The 24,067-nt window shown below is 41.7% G+C and overlaps 1 protein-coding gene across 1 annotated transcript; it reads right to left on the reverse strand.

Annotated features, from left to right (window-relative positions):
- Positions 1-99: 99 nt before the first annotated feature.
- SPG21 (SPG21 abhydrolase domain containing, maspardin) lies at positions 100-23,688 on the reverse strand. The gene is made up of 9 exons (XM_036270687.1): positions 23,566-23,688; positions 19,504-19,590; positions 16,008-16,169; positions 12,576-12,656; positions 11,522-11,667; positions 8,720-8,828; positions 7,741-7,848; positions 5,616-5,756; positions 100-4,713 (listed from the first exon to the last, which is right to left on the reverse strand). Exons 2-9 carry the CDS (start codon positions 19,564-19,566, stop codon positions 4,597-4,599), a joined length of 927 nt encoding a protein of 308 aa, XP_036126580.1. The 5' UTR covers positions 19,567-19,590; positions 23,566-23,688; the 3' UTR covers positions 100-4,596.
- Positions 23,689-24,067: the final 379 nt, after the last annotated feature.

Below are 24,067 nucleotides of genomic sequence, written 5' to 3' on the forward strand. Positions count from 1 at the left end.
GAAGCAGCTAATCAGGTGGTAAGGTGAGGTGCTAAACCCAGCATTCTGGTCCCCCGACTGGTGGAGGGCTCTAACCATCACTTACAAAATAGACCACCCTGAACTCATTCATTGGCTTTTATTAATGCTGTGATTTCTCCATAGCTGTTTTTGTTCCCAAGTTTATTTGTACACTTTGACAGTTCCAAGAGTTACACACTCTCGTTTTGAAATTTTTTTAAGTTTTAAAACATTTTTTGAAATCATTTCAGACTTACAAAAATGTTGCGGAAATAATACAAAGAATTTCCAAACACTCTTCACAATACAGCTTCCCCGAGTATTAACATCTTACATAACTAGAGCACAATTTCCAAAACCAGGAAATAAACACTGATATAATGCTGTCAGCTTATCTGAAGACCTTATTCAGATTTAGTCAGTTGAGCCATTTTTCTGGACCAGGATTCAGTCCAGGACCACACCTTGCATTTAGTTGTCATTCTCTTTTTTATCGCCCCATACAAAGCCTCACCTCTCTGGAGCAGCTCTGCTCAACCGAACTTTCTGTGATGACGGGGACGCTGTGGGTCTTTGCTACACAGTCTGTTTGCCACTAGCTACCTGTGGCTATCGAGTACTTGAAATGTGGCAAGTGGCAATCATATTGGATGGCACAGCTGGTCTGGAGTTTTACTTCTGGGTGACAGGCAAGCACAGGTTACTGTGCAGCTCAGCCACACCAACCCGAAAGTGTGGTTCCAGGGAGATGTGACTTTGGAGCGTCACAGATCTGTGCTGGAAGCCTGGCGGTTCTGCCCGCAAGCTCTTTCTGTCTAATCTGAGTCCTTGTGCATGTGGCCCAGCTGGCGATGCCAGCAGGGGAGCCCACAGCTTGGAGAAACTCCTCACAAAGTTACCCATTGGGCCGGAGTCCTGGGAAGGAGATTGGGTAAAAGTCATTCGAGCTGAAAGGCGTTTCAGCTACAACACATGGCTGGTGGGCGTTCACAGTGGTCCGATCCTCTGAAAGGCAGTGTGGCACTGTCCACCAGAATCACAGATACCCTTCCCCTTGGACCAGCAACCCCACACCTAGGAATTTACCCTGCAGATAAACCCGCAAACATCACGCTCACATGAATGCACTACAGGGGAAACTGCCATGGAGAGGGGCATACGGGACCCTGTACTGTTTTCTAACAGTTTTAAAAATAAGGTCCATTAATAAAAAAAAGACCACAAATTAAAAGTTTTGAAAGAAAGGCTTTTAAACCAGGCATTTGACAGGCAGTGACCTGATGATCTGAGAGGTGTCTTGCCTGAGGCCTCACAGTTCGCGTGGTCAATCCCGGCCCAGCACACGGCCTCCGTGCCAGGGGCTCCCACCCTCTGCGCGCTGTGTTGAGGTGCAAAACCCTCCTCTTTCATCTTCCATTCGGGAAAGGTTATTTTGTACTACGTGGAACTCAGATCATTTATCTGGATGAATTTTGTAGAGGTTTTTTTTTGAGACAAAAACAGCAAGTTCTTGAAATAAAAATGAAATGTTGAAGTAGCTCTCAATACTTGTTTCTTTTGTTTGGGAGATCTGTGGCACAATTTCAAACCAGACAAGCTGTTGTGGATTGTCTGTGTAATCCCAACCTTTCAACTCACCATCAGCCGTCAGCACTGACCGAGTGTCCTCGGTGCAGGCAGTCTAGTCTGCTGGGAGTCAGGGGGCGGTGAGGGGCTCAGACACCAAGAATGTAATAGAATTCGTTTGGTGCTGTAAGGGTGTATGCAGAGAGCCATGGGGTTTAGTCTTCCTTGGAGAAGGTAAGGGGGAGAAAGGAGAGAGGCTCACCCAGAAGGTAGAAGCAGGCAAAGCACATTCCAAGCAGAAAGTAGTCTATACAATTGCACGGAGGTGTGGACATGTATCTGTCTGGAGAACTGTGGTGGGAACACAGGAAGCATGGGAGGAGATGAGCTGGAGGGGCAGGAAGGCTGAGGGGCTGGGTGTGCAGAGGGGCGGCCCTTTTCAGCCCCCCACTGAGCCCGTTCCAGTAGCCCCGGCGCCCCGCCTCCCTCAGCCTGCATCAACTGCCCAATCCATCCTCCTCCCACAGCCTGCTTTGCTTTGATCCTTAATGAACATCTTGCACCCAAAGTTTCATCTCAGCACCTGCCTCCGTCTGAGGCATGGGGGTGGAGGTGCAGGGATGGCGGTCCAAGAGGGCTGAGTTTCTAGCTGGAAAATCTGAGGAACAGTGGTGCTGGGAACTGAGATGGGGTTTGGGAGAGGTTTGGGCATGGGGACATGAGTATGGCTTTTGCCAGTAGAGTCTGGGGTGCCTGTGGAACACTGCCCAACAGATAGGCCTGAATAGGCACTCAAGGCCAGCCCTCAGAATTGGTGAGGACTGGAAACGGCGTCATCAGGGTGTAGAGCCAGGGAGGAGCCAAAGCTGTTAGGGGGCTGCTCGCAGGGGGAATCTGAGAAGAAAGTGGAGGGCAGTCCTGGCTCATCACTGCCTGGGTGAAGGGTTTCTGCCGGCCACGTGTACAGTGGCCTTGCCCACAGGAGCTCCGTTTGTTGGGAAGTTACGATGCACACAGTGAAACTAGGGCAGCCTCGAGACTCGATGTTAACAGTTAAAAACGGCAAGCCCTGCCTTCATGGTTCATCAACTGCTTCCATGATTCACAACACTTGTCGAGGCACAAGGCAGTCAGGGAAGACACTGTGGCCTTTCTGGAAAGATCACTGGCTTTAGGGAAGATCAGACCCAGCTTAGCATTCCAGCTTGGCTCCTTACTGTGGGATGCTGAGCAAGTCTCCGAGACCCCACCTGTAAAGTCAGTTTAAAATCCGAAAGAATATGGCCAACTCAATATTCTGAAAACTTAAAGGTTAAGAAGCATGGATGCCGATTTGTCTAAACTGTCCCTCAGAGAAACCAAATAGTTAATGAGGGAAAGTTATAGTTATTTTTTGTTAAATCAGTGGACTGATAAAGATGATGAAAATTTGAGTATCATCACTGTTCTGCAGCCCCTAATGAAATGATGCTTCTGTGCAATGAACAGCAATGGCAGCTAAACCATCAGGGGAATTTTCCAATGACTGGATCTGGCTGACAATGCCTAGGGCCACCTACTGATCTTAGGAACCTAGACACAGACATTACACCCCCTGAAGTTCCCAACAGGAAGCACACAACTCCATCTATGAGGCATTCCTGCCAAAACAAAAATGAGCTCAAACTTGCTCAAGTCTCTACATATAACTATCTACCAGTTTATGGAAAATATCAGGGAATACCAGGGACAGAGAAACAAGTTAAGGACACCGCGAAGTTGCAATCAGCCAAATCCAGACTGTGGTGAATTCTATAGGGCAAACAAGGCTGTTTCTTCAACAAATAAGTGGCAAGAAAAAAAAGAGGGCAGAGGAACTTATAGTTTAAAAGAGATTCAAGAGACATTCCAAATACAAAGTGTGAACTTTGTATGGAAGCTGATTAGAACAAGTCAAAGAGATGTTTATGAGATAGTCATGAATGGGAACATTGACTAATGATATGAAGGAATTGTTGGTGCACTTTAAAGTGTGTTAATGGCATTATAGAAATTTTCTCTCTTAAGGTACATAAAGAAATAGATAAAACCATATGGTATAAGAAATGGCTTTAAAGTAATCCAGTGATGGGAGTAAATGTGGAAGTGAGGGTTGGGTAAAAGATGACACAACACTGACCATGACTCGTAACTTCTTGAAGCTGGGTGAGTGGGTCATGGTTCGTGATATTATTTTATCTCCTTTATGTGTGTTTAAAATTTTGTCATTAAGGGAACAAAGAGAAGGTATGAAGATTACCTGGCACACAGTAGCAGCTCAATAAATGAAAGCTGCTGTTATTTTGCAATGAGCAAACTGTGCTTAAGAGAGTAAGTAACTTACCAAAAGTTACACCAAATTGGCAAACACCACAATCTGCTTCTCAGAAAGTCCTATGTCTGCGTAGCCTGGTCGGGGAGCTACGATCATCATAAAAGCCACTCACTGAAATTGAATTTTTATTCCAAATGACTGTAATGGCTAGAAAGACAACAGCTAAACTCAAAACAATCTGCATAACTGGAAATTAGAAGTATTTGATTTCTCTGGGAACGGTGACAACCAAGAGAGCAATAGCCCATGTCCTTCTGATACACAGTCTGGATGCGCAGTATTTATAGCAAAGAACATAAAAAGAAAGAAAGGAAAAAGGAAAGGAAAGGAAAGAAGACAAGGAAAAAAACCCTGCAAAATCCCAAACCTCAGAAATTAACATTCACATAAGAATACAATGGTGAAGACTTTTGGTAGCAAAATTTTCACAATTCTTAAAATGGGAGTCTTCAAAAGTGCTTCTTCAAATTCAAAAGCTAAAAAACCAAAGAGGGAAGGTTACACTGGCTTAGAAGAGCTGCCACCTGTCACGAAGGTGACAATCAGTCCTACTTCCCAACAGTGATAACCGGTGAGCCTGACGAACTGAACAGAGAGAGAGGCTGACTGCGGGCACTGATGTCACTGATTGTACAAGAACATGCTGGGTTGCTCATCATCACCAGCCAAAGCCCCAGCTACTGCTCCTCCTGACTGATGCTGAGGTTGCCTTTCTGCACCTCGAGTTCCTCGGCACTGACCATCGATGGGTCGATGGCCGCGTATTTGGTTCCATGGAATTGCAGCAAATGTATCTGTAGAGATGCAGAATCATTATTTTAAACGTCACCATAGTATAGAAGTGCTTTGTACTTCTAAAATTACAGAGTAATACATACTAATTAGAGAAAACTAGAAAACACAGAAAAGTCAAAGAAGTATTTTTTAAAAACACAATTTTGGATCTTTGTTGCTCATTCAATATGAAACCAGTCTATCCAAGTTCCTCCGGACTCTTCATGAACATCTTAAAGGGTGCCTGCTGCTCCATGAGGAGGTGTCTGCCTTCCCCTCTGCTGCTGCGAGGCAGGTCCTTCCCATCCTCTGCTGCTCTCCCTACCACCATGCTGAATGTCTCTGGGCACCAAGTTTTTCTGTATTTGGGATCCTCTCCTTAGGATCCATTTCCACAAGTGGATGACAAGATCAAAGGATGTGACCGTTTTTTTTTTTAAAGAGTCTTGATACTTTCTGCCAAACTGCCAAAGCAATCATTTCTCACCGATATTCTACTCCCCATTTAGGCAAAAGATGAAGAGTTGGTGTTTGTTATTATTATTATTTTTTAATGCATTAAAAATAGATCAAGAAGTCACTTCATGGAACTCGGATTGACACTGTTTAGGTCTGGTGTCCTGCTCTGACTGAATTCACTATGTCCAGGAGGCGAGGTCACGTTATACCAAATGGCTGCTTCAGTGTGTGGAGGTGGGTGGGCCTGCCGCTTCGAGAAAAGGGATGGTGGGCAGAGACTCACCAGGAATCTCTATCTGATATGTCTGCTCGAATTCACCTATAAATTATTAATGTAAACACCAACTTTATTGAATCAATGCCTCATTCCTACAGAGAATTCTGTAGTTCTCTTACTCCACCACAAAAAAAAGCTTTATACACCTTGGGTTCAAAGTACTCTGGGTTCCAAGCTGGGACGCACCTGTACATAAAGAGTCACCTCCGCACTTCTGCACAAGTAGGGGAAATTGCCTCCTGTTTTCAGGTGAGCCCTCCGGGCATTAGGATACAGTTTGTACATTTCTTCTTTAGCTTCAGTTGAAAGTGCACTCTGGTCAAATACCTTTGAAAAAAAGGCAAGGTTGAAACCTACTGGTATTTTAATATGTTCTTTTCACATCATGGAAAGTGCCAAACTAAGCATTTCTTTCTCGTGAAGAGAGACTGATGAACCCCTGTGCAGTCTGAGCCACCTCCTCCTCTGATCCCCGGTGACCCTAATCCCAGTGTAGGACATTCACTACACATTTTGCTGCCAAACGTCTCTTGCATTCTTTATTGGGAAAATTCTCCTATGAATTTCCTTCTTCCTCAAACACAGCTAACTAAACAAATAGAATATTAACAGTTAACAATCATTACTGAAAATGCCAATTAATTTTTTTAAAAATCATAAAACCCCCAAACTAGTTTTTAATTTATTAGTTCAAAACAGCTACATAAATAGAATATGCTCAGTAAAAAGAAAAAGGAAGGGAGGGAGGGAGGGAGGGAGGGAGGGAGGGGAGGGAAGGGAAGGGGAAGGGAGGAAAAAGAAAAGAAAAGAAAAGAAAAGAAAAGAAAAGAAAGAAAAGAAAAGAAAAGAAAAGAAAAGAAAGAATCCAAAAATATTTAAAGAGCATAAGAAAAAGTCCAGACCCTTTCCTGGGGGCCACTGCTAGCAGTTTGGGGCATATGATTCTAGACATTTTTTAATGCCCTACAAACTGATGTTTATACACACATGCAAAAATGTTTTTCAAAAAGTAATTTAAAAGAAGCAAAAAAAAAAAAAAAATGCATCTCAACATGCTAAAGCTCAGTTTTCAGCGACCATGCACCCAGATGGTGGGCAGTTTTGAAAGATAAAAACTGTGAGGAGCGAGCATTTCACTAAGTGCTGAAAGGCTTGCTCTACGTTACAGTAAACTTCAGAACGCACACATTATAGTGGAAAATGATAAGAAGTTATTGTTTACATGCTTATAATGAATAATTTCCTGACAAAAATCAACTTTTCAAAATACCCTGTCATTTGAATTTTGGAATAAATGTATTTTTGAGGCAAAATAGTTATATGATATTAAAAAAATATATAAGCCCAAACCACAGTGAATACCACTTCACATCCACGAGGTTGGCCATTATCAAAATGACAGAAAATAACAAGTGCTGGGGAGGATATGGAACAAATAGAACCCTGTGCATTGCTGGCGGAAATGCAAAATGGTGCAGTCTCTGTGGAAGACGATATTGTGGTTTCTCAAAAAGCTAAACACAGAATTACCACATGGCCCCGGCAATTCCACTTCTAGGCATATACCCAAAAGAATTAAAAGTACAGACTCAGACATTTGGACACCCATGTTCAGAGCAGCATTATTCACAAAAGCCAAAAGGTGGAGACAACCCAAATGTCCATAAACAGAAGAGTAGATAATAAAACATGGTATATATATATAATGGAATATTATTCAGCTTTAAACAGGAATAACGTGTTACAGCATGGTTATAGGAACTAGGAGGAGGGGCAGTGGGGAGACAGAGTTTCAGTTTGGGATGAAGAAAAGTTCTGGCACTAGATAATGGTGATGATTGCACAACATTGTGAGTGTACTTAATGCCACTAAACTGTACACTCAAAAATTGTTAAAATGGTTGATTTTGTTATGTATATTTTACCACAACTCAAAAATATAAGAAGTTTTTGTACTAATTAGACTTCAGGGAATCTCGATTCTCCGCCCTCCCAAGGCTCCTTCTGTCTGCTGCCTAGATGTGTAGTAAAGTGCAGTGTCTATTGATAAGAATAACAAAAAGACACCAAAATGGGTAATAACTACCATGTTGGTTTAAATTCATTCTGATTTAGATGGTGTGATTTCTGACAGGAAAAATTTAGGATAAGCAATAGATAGATTATTTTGGAATTAAAAAAGCTGAGGAGTTAAAAAAAATCCAAGGCTGCATCTGAAGAACATTGAAAAATTATAAAATAATTATGAGGAGGATCTTGACATACACATTTAAAAAGGTAAAGCATCTGTTTTACTTAAAAGGAAGCTTACATCCATAATGGTCACAGGAATGTCCCGAATTTTATGAGGTTCCACATAAGAATTTTGACAATTCAGGGTAAGTCTTGAAGCCAGTTCACTCTGACCCAAACTTTCCAGCTACAGAAAGAAACACAGGTCAAGTTTGTGAATTAATGTTGTTTTTCACATTTCCATTAAATCCGTAATATCTGTGCTTATAAAGGAGGTATCATGTGTGATGGGGCAAGAAAGGTCACCGGTAAGAAAACAATGTATTTGAGAGGCATCAACTAGGACTCTAGGTGGTGGCATTCTTCTGTTCTGGGAACCTGGCCTTTCATAATCTTCAACCTGAACTGCTTACTCAACTCCATGCCTGGGCAGCAAGCCCATTCCCGCAGCTCAAAGACGATAGGTAAACATTTAGGTGATATTAGAGCTGGATATGACCTCAGAAAAATCATCTAGCCCAGTAGTTTCTAAATGCAAGTCTAGCTCTGGCTGGGTAGCTCAGATGGTTAGGTCGTTGCCCCCGATATGCAAAGGTTGTGGGTTCGATCCCTGGTCAGGGCACATACAAGAAGCAACCAATTCATGTATAAATAAGTGGAACAACAAATTGACATTTCTCTCTCTCTCCCCCTTCTTCTAAAAAAAAAAAAAAATCAATTAATAAATGCAAATCTATAGACCTGCTACATTGAATTCACAAGGGGGAGGTAGAAGGGGTGAGTGCAATAAAAATACAGGCATCTCAGATCCCATGCCCAGGAATTTCAGTCCGATGGTCTGGTGTGAGGCCTTGGAATCTGTATTTTGAAAAGCTCCCCACAATGATTCTGATGAATTACCAGCAGTAATATCTTCTGGATATATTAAAGTTAATACAGAAGACTACTTAACAAGCACCTCTAATACATACTCAATGAGACAGATTTATCTTCAGGAACTAAGAAAACATAAAAACTCTCAGTACAAGGTGTCCCCACCGCAAAGCTATGATCCTTACCCTGTCCACCATGAAATCAATGGCATCAGCCATCACAGGGTCCACTGGGCCAGATGAAAAGTTTCCAAGAACTATTTTTTTGAGCATAAATGATGGCATTAGCCAAAAGCTGTAAAACAAAAACGTGATAATTTAAACTTCCAAGACTACACAGAAGTAGCAAATATGTATTCAACCCTAATGCATTATATTAGCTAGGTACTTGGGATCTAGAAATAATAAGACCTAGACTCCTCTTTCAAAGCGCTCAGAATTTTTTATATACACTTCCCCAAGCTCCCAAAGAGTTATGTTTAATATGATTGAACTTTTGAGGATCTGAATAATAAGTGATATTTCAAAATACCTTTACCAAGGTAGATACTCTGATGATTCAAAGACTGTTTTTTTCCCCCCCTAATTGGCCTTATTTCCAGTGCTACACTGTTTCCTTTGGAAGATTGAAAACTTAAGATATCAACCTTCAAATGTATATCACCTTTGGATTGACTGATATTTCAAAATAGATTCAAATGGCTAAATAAAAGTGATTGTACCTCCCACAATTTGCTACTATTAGATTCCGCTGGTCTAACTTGAGGTAATTCCACCTTTATGGATTTCTGTATATGATTAAAATAAAATTTTCCTTTCTTTATTGATTTCAGAGAGAGAGGAAGAAAGAGGGAGAGAGAGACAGAAACACTGATGAGAGAGAACATCAATTGGCTGCCTCCTGCGTGCCCCCCACTGGGGATGGGGCCCACAACCTGGGCATGTGCCCTGACCGGGAATCAAACCAGCGACCTCTTGGTGCATGGGTCGACACTCAACCACTGAGCCACACCAGCCGGGCTGTATGTGATTTTTGATGGATATTTATTCCATTAATTACAACTGCTGAGAGCATTACATAAGGTAAAACACTAATTTCTCTAAGCCTATACTGAAAATTACTTATAAAAGGTGCAGAACCCCTTCTGATGCATATTCTCAGTAGAATGGCCTTGTTGAAAACTGAACTTCCCTCACAAGTCTTTCACTTACCAAAGTTCTTCATCTTGCCCTCACAGCTTTCTTATCTTCTAAGAGGCCCGATGCCTATGTACGCTCTGTGAGGGGTGGACGCCTTTGGCCTCAGCGTATGGCACAGAGTAAGCGCTCAGATATTTGTTAAAAAGCAGCTTATATGCAAGAGCACAGAATAGTTTCTGACGATTGAGGCACTACAAATCATCAAGCCCTGGCTGGTGTGGCTTGGTTGGCTGGAGTGTTGTCCCATATATCAAAAAGTCACAGGTTCAATTCCTGGTCAGGGCACATACCCAGGTTGCAGGTTTGCTCCCCAGTCAGAGGGCATTCGGGAGGCAACCAATCGTTATTTCACTCTCGCATGAGTGTTTCTCTCTCTCCCTCTCCCTTCCTCTCTCTCTCAAATCAATAAAAGCATGTTCTCAGGTAAAAATTTTTAAAAAATCATAAAAAATAATCAATGAGTTTTAGTACATCACCTTGTTGCTAACGTATATATGAAATTGTTGCATGAATGCTGAGTAAACTACTGAGATGACATCAGAAAACATTTTTTAAAATAACAGAGCACAATCTTAAGTAGATGTGAAAGCCATGAAAACATCATTTACCTATATCATCATGTGAAAACCAACCTGATAAACAGGCATGTTTAGTCACTGGGCCTTTTTTTAGGGTAGAGCTTAGCCTTGTTACAATGAAAGAAATGCACAGTCAGTCAGCTTTTAGGTATCATTAGATACCTATCAGACTAATTAAAATGACAAAATCAATGAAAGGATGGCTAGAGGAAGCAGGTGTGCCCCTGGTTGCCCCACAAAGCAGTCCACCATCCCCATCTTTCTGAAAAGCAGATGAACACTAAGTGTCATGACCTACAGAACATCTGCTGACAGACTAAAAGCTCTAGTCAATCCATTTTGGGGAACATATCTCAAGGAAATAAGCCTGAAAGGGAAGGAAAAAAGTAATCTGTGCCCTGGCTGGTTTCCTCAGTGGTTAGAGTGTCGGCCCGCGAACCAGAGACTTGGGTTTGGTTCCTGCCAAGGGCATGTACCTTGGTTGCAGTTTGTCCCCGGCCCCCACTGGGGTCAGGTGGGTGGCAGCCAGTCGATGTGTCTCTCTCACATCGATGTCTCCCCTCACCCCGCTCTATCTGAAGATAAATGCAAAAATGTCCTCAGGTGAGGATAAAAATAGATAGATAGATAGATAGATCGATAGATAGAAAGAAAGAAAAAAGTAATTTGTGCCTAGCCAGTGTGGCTCAGTGGTTGAGTGTCAACCCACACACCAAGAGGTCGCTGGTTTGATTCCCGGTCAGGGCACATGCCTAGGTCATGGGCCCGATTCCCAGTGGGGGGCATGCAGGCGGCGGCCATTCGTTCTTTCTCATCGATGTTTCTATCGCTCTCTCCCTCTCCCTTCCTCTCTCTCTAAAATCAATAAAGAAAAAAAGAGTAATTTGTACTAAGATTTACAGAACATGATGAAAAATTGGGAGAAGCCAAATACCTAAAGAAACCGTGTCAATCAATACACAGAACTTTTTACACAAAATAAGTGGAACAAACAGAACACAAGAGTAGTTGCATATGCACTGAAGAGAAACTGTAAGAGCATATGAATGTAGATTAAACAAAGCTACACAATAATTTAGAGTAAATGAAAGTTGAATTCAGAGTTCATTTGATTCTTTTCTTTCGCCAAGGTGACTATTTCTAATTTTAAACGCTAGGGCAGATTCAGAAGACAGAAGTAGGAATGTTGGCCAAATGTTTACGTTCTTACCTGTTTGCGGTCCAAGTTTGATTAAAGATAGAGGTGTCACTGAAGGAATTGCAGAGGATGAGGGAATGAACTCTGGGAGATTTGTGAGTATATTCAGCAAATTTCTGGGCCAAAAAGCCTCCTAAAGAAGCCCCAAAAAGATGAACCTAATTGTAAACAAACACAAGGAGGATCCTATAACAATGATCAATCCTGAACATAAATATAAAAAGCTGTTTTAATTGTCACCAACCACAGAATAGAATGTCACTACTAGCAACAGACTAAACTATCTATTGCAGTTGGAATTTTAGGAAATATTGTATTTAAATGCAATTTATACATCTCTCAAGAAAACAATACAACTATGCATATAAATTATGTAAGTTAAAAAATACTGTTCACAGATTACATTAGAAAATGAAACCACTTAGAAGTTTCTGTTTAAGAAAACTATGATTCAGTAATTCCACTCTGTCCCCAAGCAAACTGAAAACATATATCCACACCAAACTTGTACATGAACATTCACAGCAGTGCTGTTTATAATAGCCAAATATTCCTGAAACAATCCAAATGTGTGCCAACTAATGAATGGATAAAAAAAATGTGGGCTATCCACACAATGGGATATTATTTGACAATAAAAAGGAATAAAGTACTGATACATGCTTCAATGTGGACGAACCTCAAAAACTTTATGCTAATCTCAAGAAGCCAATCAGAAAAGACCACATATAGTATGATTCCACTTACACACAATATCCAGAACAGGTAAATCCATAGAAACAGAAAGTAGAGTAGGTTGCCAGGGTTGGGGGGAGGGTGGGTGAGGAGTGACTGCTGAGTATGGGGTTTCTTTTGGGAGTGGAAAAAGTTCTAAAATTGACTGTGGTGACTACTGCACAATTCTGTAAGAACCTTTGAATTATACACTTGAAAAAGGGTAAATTGTATTGTATGTACCTTTTATCTCAAAAAAGCTTTATTAAAAAATAAGAAAAAGACAACACCAGGCTTTAATGCAAATGCTGCATTAAAGTCACATGTAAGTAATTAGTTTCATGGTACTCACTTTATCCAATTGTAAATGGTCTAAAAGCTTTCTGAATCCATCACAGAATTCGAGATGGTCCCAATAAACTGGATATTGCAACTAAAATAATAAAAACATTTTTAAAATTTATTTTATTTTTTATTAAAAATTTTTAAAAACTCATATATATCTGAAAAATTTAGGACTTTCATAATAGCCTTTCTCAGTTGCTCAAGCTCTGCTCCTTACTCAAAATATGTTTCTCACCTTCTCCTACACTTCAAAATTCATATTTTATCTAACAGACCAATTTTAAGAAGAATAAAAAGTAAGCACACGCTAGTGATATTACGTGCATGACAGTTTCAATTCACATCAATTTCCTTTCCAAATACCTGAGAAACTCTGAGGTTCAAAGGTGCATAGAGCCCTGGCCGGTTTTCCTCAGTGGTTAGAGCGTCGGCCTGCGGTCCAGAGAGACCAGGGTTCGGTTCCCGCTAAGGGCATGTACACCTTGGTTGCAGTTTGTCCCCGGCCCTGGTCGGTAGTGCGGGTGGCAGCCACTCGATGTGTTCCTTTCACATTGATGTTTTTCTCTCTCTCTCTCTCTCTCTCTGTTCCTCTCTCTCTCTCCCATTCTACCTGAACAAAAAATGGAAAAATGTCCTCGGGTGAGGATAAAAAAAAAAAACACAAGGAAAAAAAAAAAAAAAAGGTGCGTAGAACAGAACCCGTCCAAGTAAAGAAATACTGTTTCCCCTTAAATCCAATTTCATTCTGAATTATGGCTCAGGAGAACTAGAAACAAAATCTGTTCTAGGGAGAATTTCCTCTCTTTTGGGTAGCATTTCTTAGAGTATTCACTAAAATTGTTTCTTTCTTTCAGTTGACTTAGTCTGTATGATTTCTTGAACTTTGTTTTTTTTGTGACCAAAAAAGTATGGTGCTTGACCCTAAATTGTCTGTCTATTAATGCTGATGATGAGAAAAAGAAAAATAGAAGTCACTAATTCTTTTCTAGGGAACTCAGCTTGTCACCTAAGAATTCCCTCTCTTTAATAATATGTAAAACCTATCTAACAGGCTTGTTGTTTTAAGCACTTAGATTCATTTTGTCATTAATAAATCATTAGAATACATACTGCCATGTATATTATGGGGTAATTTCAGATTTGATATATTACTTTTACTATTAAAATTCCATTTGTGGATAAGATTCTGCTATTTGAGACAACATGGAGAAGAGACTCTCCCTAGCAGAAAATTTGAGAATTTGAGTCAGATGATAACCTGAAAGAGAGATGACAGAGAAAGGGAGAGGGAGAGGGAAAGAGAGGATCACAGATGTGAGAGAGAAACACTGATTGGTTGCTTCCCATACCCGCACTGACAAGAGATTGTACCTGCAACCTTTTTGGAGTATGGGACAATGCTCCAACCAACTGAGCCACCTGGCCAGGTGAAGCTTACTACATACATAATTGAGTATAAGAAAGACTGGAAAATCTGAATAAGATGGGTGGGTTATATTAATATCAATACCCTGGTTATGATATATGATGTTTTGCAAAATGTGACCATTGGAAGAAACTGGGCATAGTGTATACGGAATACCTTTCTGTAGTATTTCTTACAAATGATGGGAATTACAGATTTCATTTTAAAATTTAAATAAAAACAGTATTTGTGCATTTTATCTGATAGATGCTAACAAATGTCTAATAAGTTTCAAAACCTCATGGGATTGGGCATTCTGTTCAAATTGTAAGGACAAAGTAATTTTGAAAAAAAATTTTTTTTCTTTAATAATTTTAGAGAGAAAGGAAGGGAGAGAGAGAGAGAAACATTGATGAGAGAGAACACTGATTGGCCTCCTCCTACATGCCCCTCACTGGAGATTGGGCCCACAACCTGGGCGTGTGCCCTGATTGGGAATCAAACTGGCAACCTCGTGGTGCATGGGTGGACAGTCAACCACTAAGCCTTACCAGCCGGGCAGGCCAAAGTAATTTTAAAACGCTGTTGGTCTTTTCTTGTATCTAGCTAATGAAATAGGGAAATGCCATATCAAGAAGCTTAAGGGCAAGAAGAAATATCCAGCCAGAAGGCAAGTTATGGGGACCTGCCAGTTTGGAGTGATAAACAAAGTCAGCTTTCGACAGCGCTGTAAAGTGGGACAGAAGCCAGGGGCTGTTCAGTCCTCTCCTCTCTGTCTGATCAACAGTGGCTGCCAGGAAAGGTCGGGTGGGAGGCTGCAGAGTGCTGGGTCAGGTGTGAGGCTGCAGAGTGCTGGGATGAGGGTGGTTACCACTCTGCTCTCATGGAATGCTGTCCACGAAGAGGGATTACCGAAATCCTAGAACAAGAGAGGTTATGTGCAGATACTCAAACATGCCATATGAGGAATGCTTCAAGAATCTGGAGGACTTTAACCAGGAAAGAAAATATTTAGGAGGAAGGCAGCAGGCAGTTTCTGCCAATCGCAACTAGTTTTCTCAAGAAAGAAAAGGGCTGTCAGGAGGAAGAGGAATTGGATTTGTTTTGTGTGGCCCCAGTTGGTGGTGATCTGGGTAGAATTTTTATTTATGTTCCCAGAAAAAAGATCTGGCCCATATTTTTCTCCCATTAGACAGTAAATAAAATGTGTAATAGCAGTAGCATAAAAATTCTATTTGCATTTTAATATGCCAGGTCCCAGAAACAACTGCCAGCTGCAAAGTAAGAGCCTCCTTCCCTGGAAGTTAGGAGATCAACCTCCACTGTCCTTATAGTCAGGGCATGCCAAGGAAATGGTGCCAGCAGGTGCCTTCCCCACCCACACTTTTCTCCCAGAGAAGAAGGCTCAAGATGATCAATGGGAAACTATATTTAGACCAGATTCAGTGGTAAAAGAACAACTAGAAACCAAAAAGTCCTTAATCAAATACTGAGGATATAAGCTAATTATTGAACCTCACTTCAACTGCACAGATGTACATTAAAGGAAGCTTTCAGTCACCTGGATGTTAGCAGATCTCTTTGCTGTCTGACAGTCTATGCTCACCTCCCCCAGGAGCAGTAGTGTAATAAACGAGGAGTGGAAATGGAGTCAGGAGGCTGAGCTTGGTTCTCCCTTCATACCTACTGGCTGTGTGACCTTTGGTGATCACTAAAATGGCCTGGACCTCAGTTTCCTCACCTATGAACAAGGACAGTGCTTCCTACCAATCAGATGTGTGAGAAGAGTGGCAGGAGGGAATGTACAGGAGAGCTGGGAGTACAGAAGGCTTCTGACAGAGGTTTGCCCCCTCTGCATCTCTGTGTCTGTGTGCCACACCACTTTCCTTCCAAAAGCTTCATTTCATTTAAAAAAAGGAAAACACTATCTTATCTCAATAAAAAATGTGCCCTTCACTAGGGTTGATCAGAAACAGAAGCAAAAAACCTACAAAATATGGACCTGAATTGGAATATTAAATCAATAATACTTACAGCTATAACCCGGTAACCCCATCCAGTCAAAGCCAAAATCTGTCGGAAAAATACATCTGCAGTCCCGCTGACTGGAGGGAGAAATATGAGAGGACACCTGATATTTCTGGGACCTGCATCATAGAGTGACCATATCTTACTGTCGTCATCATCCACGATAATCTGGAGGGAAAATTAGAAAAAAAAAAGGAAAGTCTCACGGATTTGGTTTTTGTATTGTTAACTTCACACTATAATTTCGCTGACAATTTTAATACCACTGTTTTGTTTGTTAAAAGGTAACCTCTCTGTGTGTGTGTAGGGGTAATGGGTCATGCTAGATTAGTATGTAAAATAAACTGTTTGGTTTCCTTTTACTTCTTTGGTGCTAAGAAAATATTCCAGAGTTGCTTTTTGCTCTTCCAAAGAGCTGCTTTTTCAACCAGTTTTTAATTTCCTTTTTCATCTGTGATTACATGAATTCTATTTTGTTTACCATCAAACAGTAAACTCTGTACATGGCACCTTATTTCTTCCCCGTGCGTGCGTAGAAGGGCAGTCTGCAGGGTCATTCTCCAGTGCTGGCCCAGACTGGGATCAGCAAGGTCAAAGTGTGAACAGGGGAGGCAAGACTTCAGGCTCTAGGGAGAAGCTGGATAGACAAGGTACCACTCAGGAGATGCTTCAGGAACCTGATCTAGAACAAGCTTCCAAAGGGGAGATTTCTACTAGAGAGGAGGGACAAGGCAGGTATGGGTGTTACCATCCCAGGAGAATGTTTCAAACAATTCAGATGGGTGTGGGGAGAGGGCCAGACAATTCCCTTTTGGATTTGCCCAGGTCACAGGTGGTCGCAATAGTATCTCACATTCATATTTTTGTCCTTTGTATTTTGCCACTCACATTTTAGCTTTTCATTCTTTTTTGTTGCAATTGGTAAAAATCTCTCAATGGCCTTTGACAGTGCATGTAGTAAATCTCAATCTTTTTTTTTTTTTAATCCTCACTCGAGGACATTTTTTGTTCAGACAGAGAGGGAGGGAGAAAGGGAGGGAGGGAGAGAGAGAGAGAGAAAGAGAGAGAGAGAAACATCGATGTGAAAGGGACACATCGAGTGGCTGCCACCCGCACGACCAACCAGGGCCAGGGACAAACAGCAACCGAAGTACGCGCCCTTAGTGGGAACCGAACCAGGGCCTCTCTGGACCGCAGCCCGACGCTCTAACCGCTGAGCCAAACCGGCCAGGGCGTAAATCTCAATCTTGTAGTAATAAAATTCATATGAGAAAAGATCTCTTGCCCTGGCCAGTTTGGCTCAGTGGTTAGAGCACTGGCCTACAGTCCAGAGAGACTTGGGTTCGGTTCCTGCTAAGGGCATGTACCTCGGTTGCAATTTGTCCCCAGCCAAGGTTGGGTTGTGCGGGTGGCAACCACTCGATGTATCCCTTTCATGTCGATGTTTCTCTCTCTCTCTCTCTCTCTCCCTCCCACTCAATCTGAACAAAAAAATGGAAAAATGTCCTCGGATGAGGATTAAAAACAAAAAAAAGAAAAGATCTCTTAAATTTTCCAGACAATTATTCCAGTAAATAAATTTGGAAGAAAAGTAATAAGAATAGCATGTTCTTTTCTTTCTTCCCCTTCTCCTATATCATTGAGATATAATTGACACAGTATGTTCTAAATATAAGCCATAAATACTTAAAGGTTGTTTATCACTTCAACTTTCTCAGAGTTCTATGAATGGCAATTTTGTCAGTATTCCTTTAGAAGACATAATATCTGTTCATTTAAAATCTAGCACCACAAGCCCTGGCCAGTTTGGCTCAGCGGTTGGAGCATTGGCCCTCGAACCAATGAGACCCGAGTTCGATTCCAGCCGAGGGAACATACTTTGGATGTGGTTTGTCCCTGGCCCTGGTCAGGGTTGCAAGGGAGGCAACCAGTTGATGTGACACATCGATGTTTCTCTCTCTCTCTCTCTCCCTCCCACTCTGTCTGTAGATAAATGGAAAAATGTTCTCGTGTGAGCATTAAAAAAATAAAATAAAATCCAGCACCATGAAATTTATTAAGCAAATTTATCATGACTTTTTTGTGGACCAAACTGATCTAACAACTGCAGAAAATCACTTTAATAAAACAACGTCCTACAACTGTTTCTAAGACTATTTAGATAAGTTGGGTTGTTCTGGGTCTGGTGATCAGCTTGTTAAGTGAGTCCATCAAGAGGAGGTCCTATGTCCTGGGCGGTTTGGCTCAACGGTTAGAGCCTCGGTCTGAGGTCGAGAGAGACCCGGGTTCAGTTCCTGCTAGGGGCACATACCCTGGTTGGTCATGCGGGTGGCAGCCACTCGATGTGTCCCTTTTGTGTCGATGTTTCTCTCTCTCTCTCCCCCTCCCACTCTATCTGAACAAAAAATGGAAAAATGTCCTCAGGTGAGGATAAAAAAAAAAAAAAAAGAGGAGGTCCCATGAATTAACTGAAAGGGATGGGACAAAGTAGAGGGACTCCAGAGGCCAATTCTCTTTTTAGCATGGGTAGTAGTTCCCCAGGTAGCAAGAAGAAAGGCTCTCTTTCAGAAGCAGCCAAGTACTTCCAGCTTTGAAGCCAGATTAATTTTATTTTAATCCCGACCCTACCAGGCTATGTGACCTTTAACAAACTAACCACTGGGAACCTCAGTTTTCTCATCTATAAAATGGGCACACTACTACCCACTTTGTTAAATACTGAAAGAGTTAAAAAGATATCTGGGGACTTCCTATAACAGTGCCAGGTTATACAGCAGGTATTCTGTCTATACTCAAATTTCTTTATGGAGAGTAATTATGTTATTAACTCAAATTTGCATGATACTTCCACAGCTGTCTACCCTGAAAAAATAACAGAGACACAGATAATCTTCAGATCATAGTACTCTAATACTTTTGCAAGAGGATCAGCAAAGATTTTACTCTGTGACTGGAACAGCCTTTGTCTAGTATGATCCCCAAACATTTAGGATTAATTTGGGAGTCAGAGACAATACTAATATTTCAAAATAAGTGTCTGGTGATTTTGGACATCCCAGGGAAAAAAAGTTTCCAGAAGATGAGCATGGCAGAGTGAGCATATCATTGCTAACAGAGGATCTCTAGTGTAACCCACTGTAAATCTTAAATCTGAGGAACAGAAAAATGCTTTATAATAGACTCTGACTGCCTTTACTGTATAGTTGCTGTAGCTGCAAGCTTTCCACTAAACTATACTGAGGAATACACATATTCTTGCTTGCTTGAATATGTAAAAGTAACGATAAAATAACAAGTATAATTATATACCCTTTTACTCTTGAATGAGTCTCAAAAGTTGACTGTACTTGACAAAGGGGGCAAACATTATGCTGTGCAACACAAAGTTATGATACTTGGCAGTAACCTTTACTTTCAAACACTACTAAGACATAACATCTAAATCACACACAAAAACAACATAAGATTTTGCAAATAAGAGATGTAGTAAAACCATACATACCTTTTTAAGGGGAACTGTACTTCTAAACCAGTTATAATCAGGAGAGACTTTAATCTCTCCCATGATTAGCTGAAATGGAGGTTAACCCTGAAATAAAAGCATGTGATGTTTCATGTCAAGAATTCGTGTTTACATCAGAACTAAACGTAGAGTCTGGTCTAGCGATACCAACAATGCGTACTTTAAAGGGCAAAACTGAGGAAATGGGCTATTTTTACCTCACTGGTACATACTTAAACCACAGAAAACAATTTGGTGAAATGCTATAATCGTAGAGCAGGACGAGCCCCTGACAGATATTCAAACCTCCTTAGTTCCTTCAAAAGAGGAATCTGGTCTAGAAACTTTAAACAACTTACCAGAGATGCCACGGTTATTGCAGAGCTAGGACCAGCGGCATGGCAATCTTTTCTGACACCAGATTGCCTGTCCTAGTTAAATCATCCCAAACTGCAGTGCCATCCCTTATCTTTTGACAATATCTTATTAATCCATTTTAATAAAGATGTTCCTGTCTGACAGAATTTTGGGAACAGTCCACACTAGAGAAAGGAGTTAATATAAGTCTGCTTCCTGATCAATTCACCAAATACCATAAATCTAACTCTAGTGGAACATAACTTCAGAACCTCACATGTAGTTTTTAATGCAAAATAAGGAAAATTGCTGTTCATATTGGTGTGATTAAAAATGATATAATATCCTCTGAAAGATCTATGATAACATACCAGGATAGGCTTGAAGGCCATAGAACTAGCAACCAAACGGAAAAAATGCATTTAGAAAAAATGTGTGGTCTTTTGCTGCAAGATTAGTGATTTCTAGCTTTTACAGTTCTGTAATCTTGGAACAGTCACTGACCCTTTTTTGGCTTGTTTTCTCATCTATGACTATTTCACCATGGTATCTCCAAAGCCTAGAACAGTGCTTGGCACATAGCAGGTATTATCTGTTGACTAAATGGGTGACTATGTCCTAAGGAGACTGAACTAGGCAATCCTAGAGTCCCTTCTAACTTGAGCAACTATGGGTTGAACTGGCTGAGGATCTTCAATTTAAAGGCTGCTCTCTTTGCTCAGGCATGTGTGTTATGTCATAACAGGAACCTGAAATTATAGTTCCCTGTGGCAGATTCTTATTGCCAAATGAAGACCTTCCACCCATTGATTTAAAAGGATTCAAATAATTGCAATGTACCCTGCCCCTCCTCTACACCAAGGCAAGTCTGGATTTCCTAGCAGGGCTGGAATGAGTTTCAGACCCTAGGATTTAACTTCCGGGCTGACTCGGAGCTGTCGTTTTAGAAGGGCTTCTCTGAACTGACTAGGAGCAGGGGATTCTAAAACCAACAGAGCTCTTCCTCCTTGGCCCTCCACATCTTTTCCCTCAGGCACACAGGGCACTCAATAGTCTCAACTGTTACTTCTAACCTTGGGGGGGTTACTAAATTGAACCCCAAGGAAATGGTAAATGTAGATATCCAATATTAAACTTGATTAACAAGCTCGACATTGTAATAATAATGGTCTCTTCTCTCAAGGCTAACAAGGTACTTTTAGAAAATTTTGTTAAAATCATAAGTTGCTCTAAACTACCAAGCAAATCATTAACTAGTCTTATCCTGAAAATCACCGTGCATAGATATAGTTATTATTTGTATGGAAATAAAAAAAATCATGTTTTATATATCCATTTTCTCTTAAATATTAATATGTTAAAAAATCTTAGCCATTTGAACTATAGCCTTTCTCTGAACTGGTCATCACTTTTAATTAAAGCAACTAGCACATACAGTTAATTCTGGAGTATTTCCAACCTGAACAGACTTGAAATATTCCTGTGTCTAAATACTTCCTAATAGAGACATATATTTACTATTACATTACTATAAACAATTATTATTTTACAGAAATATCAAAAACACCACAAAAAACTACCCAATAGATTTATAAAATACCTTAGCTAATTAAAAACAGAAATATCCTTCTAGATTTAAACCAACTTGGCATAAAACAAATTATTCATAGTGTGGAATCAACTGCAGTGTACTAACCAAACTACTAGACAAGGTACACACATTCACTGTCATCCACTTCTTCCCACAGCAAAAATAGAAAGATGTTCCTTACCACAGTCCTCAATATTATTCACAACCAGCCCAGCATCTAACATTTTATAACTAATCCTGCTGGAGAGATTCCTGTGACTAAATTTTTGTAGAGGCAAGTGATTTTAACACTTGTGATAGTTTGGCAGTACATGAAAGGTAAGACAGATAGCAAATGCTGCCTATGACCAACTGACATCGAAGTGAAAAAAACTTCACTCTGCAAAGGGAAAGCAGCTGTGAGCAGTATGAAAAGGAAGTTTGTTCTCCCAGCTCTCTTTCATCCACTAAAGGGGTATACTTTTCCAAGTCACAAGAACATTCTGTATATTGCAAAAAAGGTTAACTGAGATTGTGACCAAACTGGTCAGGATTAAAAAAGAAAGAATGTGGACCATGAGCTCAACACTGATTTGATCTCTCACAATTCAATTCTTCACCAAAACAAAAGCACCTATTCATGCTGGTAGGGAAAGGGCCCCAGAGATTAGCCTTAATCTTGCTCAAGGAAGCCCCTCCTCAAGGAGTGCGCTGGACACCTGGTCCTCCTTGGCCCTAGTGCTGCTCGACAATAAAACTGCCAGTGGTGAGTGTGCACTAAAAATTACCAGCATTTAAGAGTGAAAAAGATGAAGGGATTAAGAAGTACAAATTGGCTGTTAGAATGACGAACCTCAAAGGGAAGGGGGGAGGTGGGGTGGGAAGAGAGAAACCAAAGAGTTTATATGCATATATACATAACCAAAAGACACAGACACTAGTGTGGGGAAGGCAGGAGGGGGGAGAAAGTGAGGAAGAGGGGGTAAAGGGGGGGGCGCATCTGTAATACATTCAACAATAAAGATAAGTTTAAAAAGAAAAAAAAAATTACCAGCATTTATGTCTCAGAGTTTCAACAGAATTTACCAGTTTACAGTCAGTGAAATCACCTTTATCAACCTTTGTTACCTAACTAGCTTAACTAGTCAGAGGTTCTCTGAACCTTTATCTCAATCTGTAGTTGATCTACATATGGACAATCTGTGATTATTATTAATACCACAATGACAAAATATTGAACCAGGCAATTCAAGCAAGTCTCCGTACCTTACCACACCAGTAAATAGCTATCCCTTTTTAGAGTTCTTCAGAGGAAGATTTCTCTCTTTTTTCTCGTGAACCCTGTTCCATTATCTTAACCTAATGGGAGAAAAAGCTGCCTACTTGACATTTCTTTGGAACACCTCATTTTGTTCTGTCTTGGTATAAAAGCTTTTGGAAAATTGCACACAGCTATTAAGTTACTCCTCAGTCTCTTGAATCTTTGTGCTAACAGGAGCTGGAACATTTAGGTGGAGAAGCAGCTAAATGCAGAATCCATAACTCCCCAGGAAAATGAGAAGAGAAAAAGTGAGACAATATAGCCCTGCTACTTTTCTCAACCCCCATTCACAAGTCTCACACCTGGCCCTACTCAGCAATGACAAAGTCATTTGTCACTTTCAGGCTGAGGCACAATCTCCAAAATAACTGGCCTCTGCTCAGAGTTCTTAAAAGTTTACTGTAAAACATGTATGTCCCTGGGCTGCAGCAGAGGAGCCCCAGGATTGGATTACCGGAGTACGCCCTGCTCAAGCGCCCCTACCCTCACCCCAGAGGACCCCCACCCAGACCCCCATCCTCTCCCAGTCCCACCGGTGACAGCAACACAAAGGCAGGGTCACAGGCACACCGACCACCCCAATAAACTCAATGAGCTCAGTCTCTCTCTCTCTCTCTCTCTCTCTCTCTCTCTCTCACACACACACACACACACACACACACACGGACATGTGATCACGTGCACGGTCACATGGATCGGCCCACTCACAAAGTAACACTGACTGAGGCAGCCGCCTACACTACATACTCACCTGCAACCCCATTACACATCACACACCACACCCCCGCTTCCCAGGGCCTCGCCCACCTCTCACCTGCCGTGGCCGCCCCCACGTCCTTTTCCCTCCTCCCTAAAGCGGCTGTTCCGTCCAGTACAGGAGCGGGCCGGGAAGGTGGGGGCCGGCGGCCGGGGCGCTCAAGAGCCGCAGCGCAGCAGGCAGCGGGGGCGCACAGGACGGCCGGCCACCGAGGGGCGGGGCGCGCGGCCGAGCGAACCTGGGCCGCCCCGCTCCCTCCTCCCGAAACGTCCGTGCATCGGGCGCCACTCTCCCGCTTCCGGGTTTGAAGGGGGTGGGGCCACGTTGTGAGGAAGGGGCGGGGCCGCAGGGCTCCGGTGGTCACCATGGCGACGGGCCGGGTGAGAATCTTTCTGCGCTCTCGCTTCTTCCCGCAGGCTGGGAAGCCGGCGACCGCCTGGGCAGTGGCGGCGAGGCGGGGGGAGGTCCGCGTTGCCTCTGGGTCAGCTCTGGGTCAGCTCTGGGTCACCTATCTAACGCGGGAGAGGTTATGGGAATGGGGTCGCCGAGCCCCTTGGGC

Source organism: Molossus molossus, unplaced genomic scaffold (genome assembly GCF_014108415.1).
Source record: "Molossus molossus isolate mMolMol1 unplaced genomic scaffold, mMolMol1.p scaffold_m16_p_1, whole genome shotgun sequence".
Classification (NCBI taxonomy): domain Eukaryota; kingdom Metazoa; phylum Chordata; class Mammalia; order Chiroptera; family Molossidae; genus Molossus; species Molossus molossus.

Excerpts from the sequence above, each read along its gene's own strand:
- SPG21 (XM_036270687.1), bottom strand. The coding sequence starts at position 19,566 with ATGGGAGAGATTAAAGTCTCTCCTGATTATAACTGGTTTAGAAGTACA. Across the intron at positions 7,849-8,719 it reads TTGATTTCATGGTGGACAGG|CTGGAAAGTTTGGGTCAGAG; the intron begins GTAAGGATCATA and ends TTCTTTCTGTAG. Across the intron at positions 4,714-5,615 it reads AGGTGACTCTTTATGTACAG|ATACATTTGCTGCAATTCCA; the intron begins GTGCGTCCCAGC and ends GCATCTCTACAG.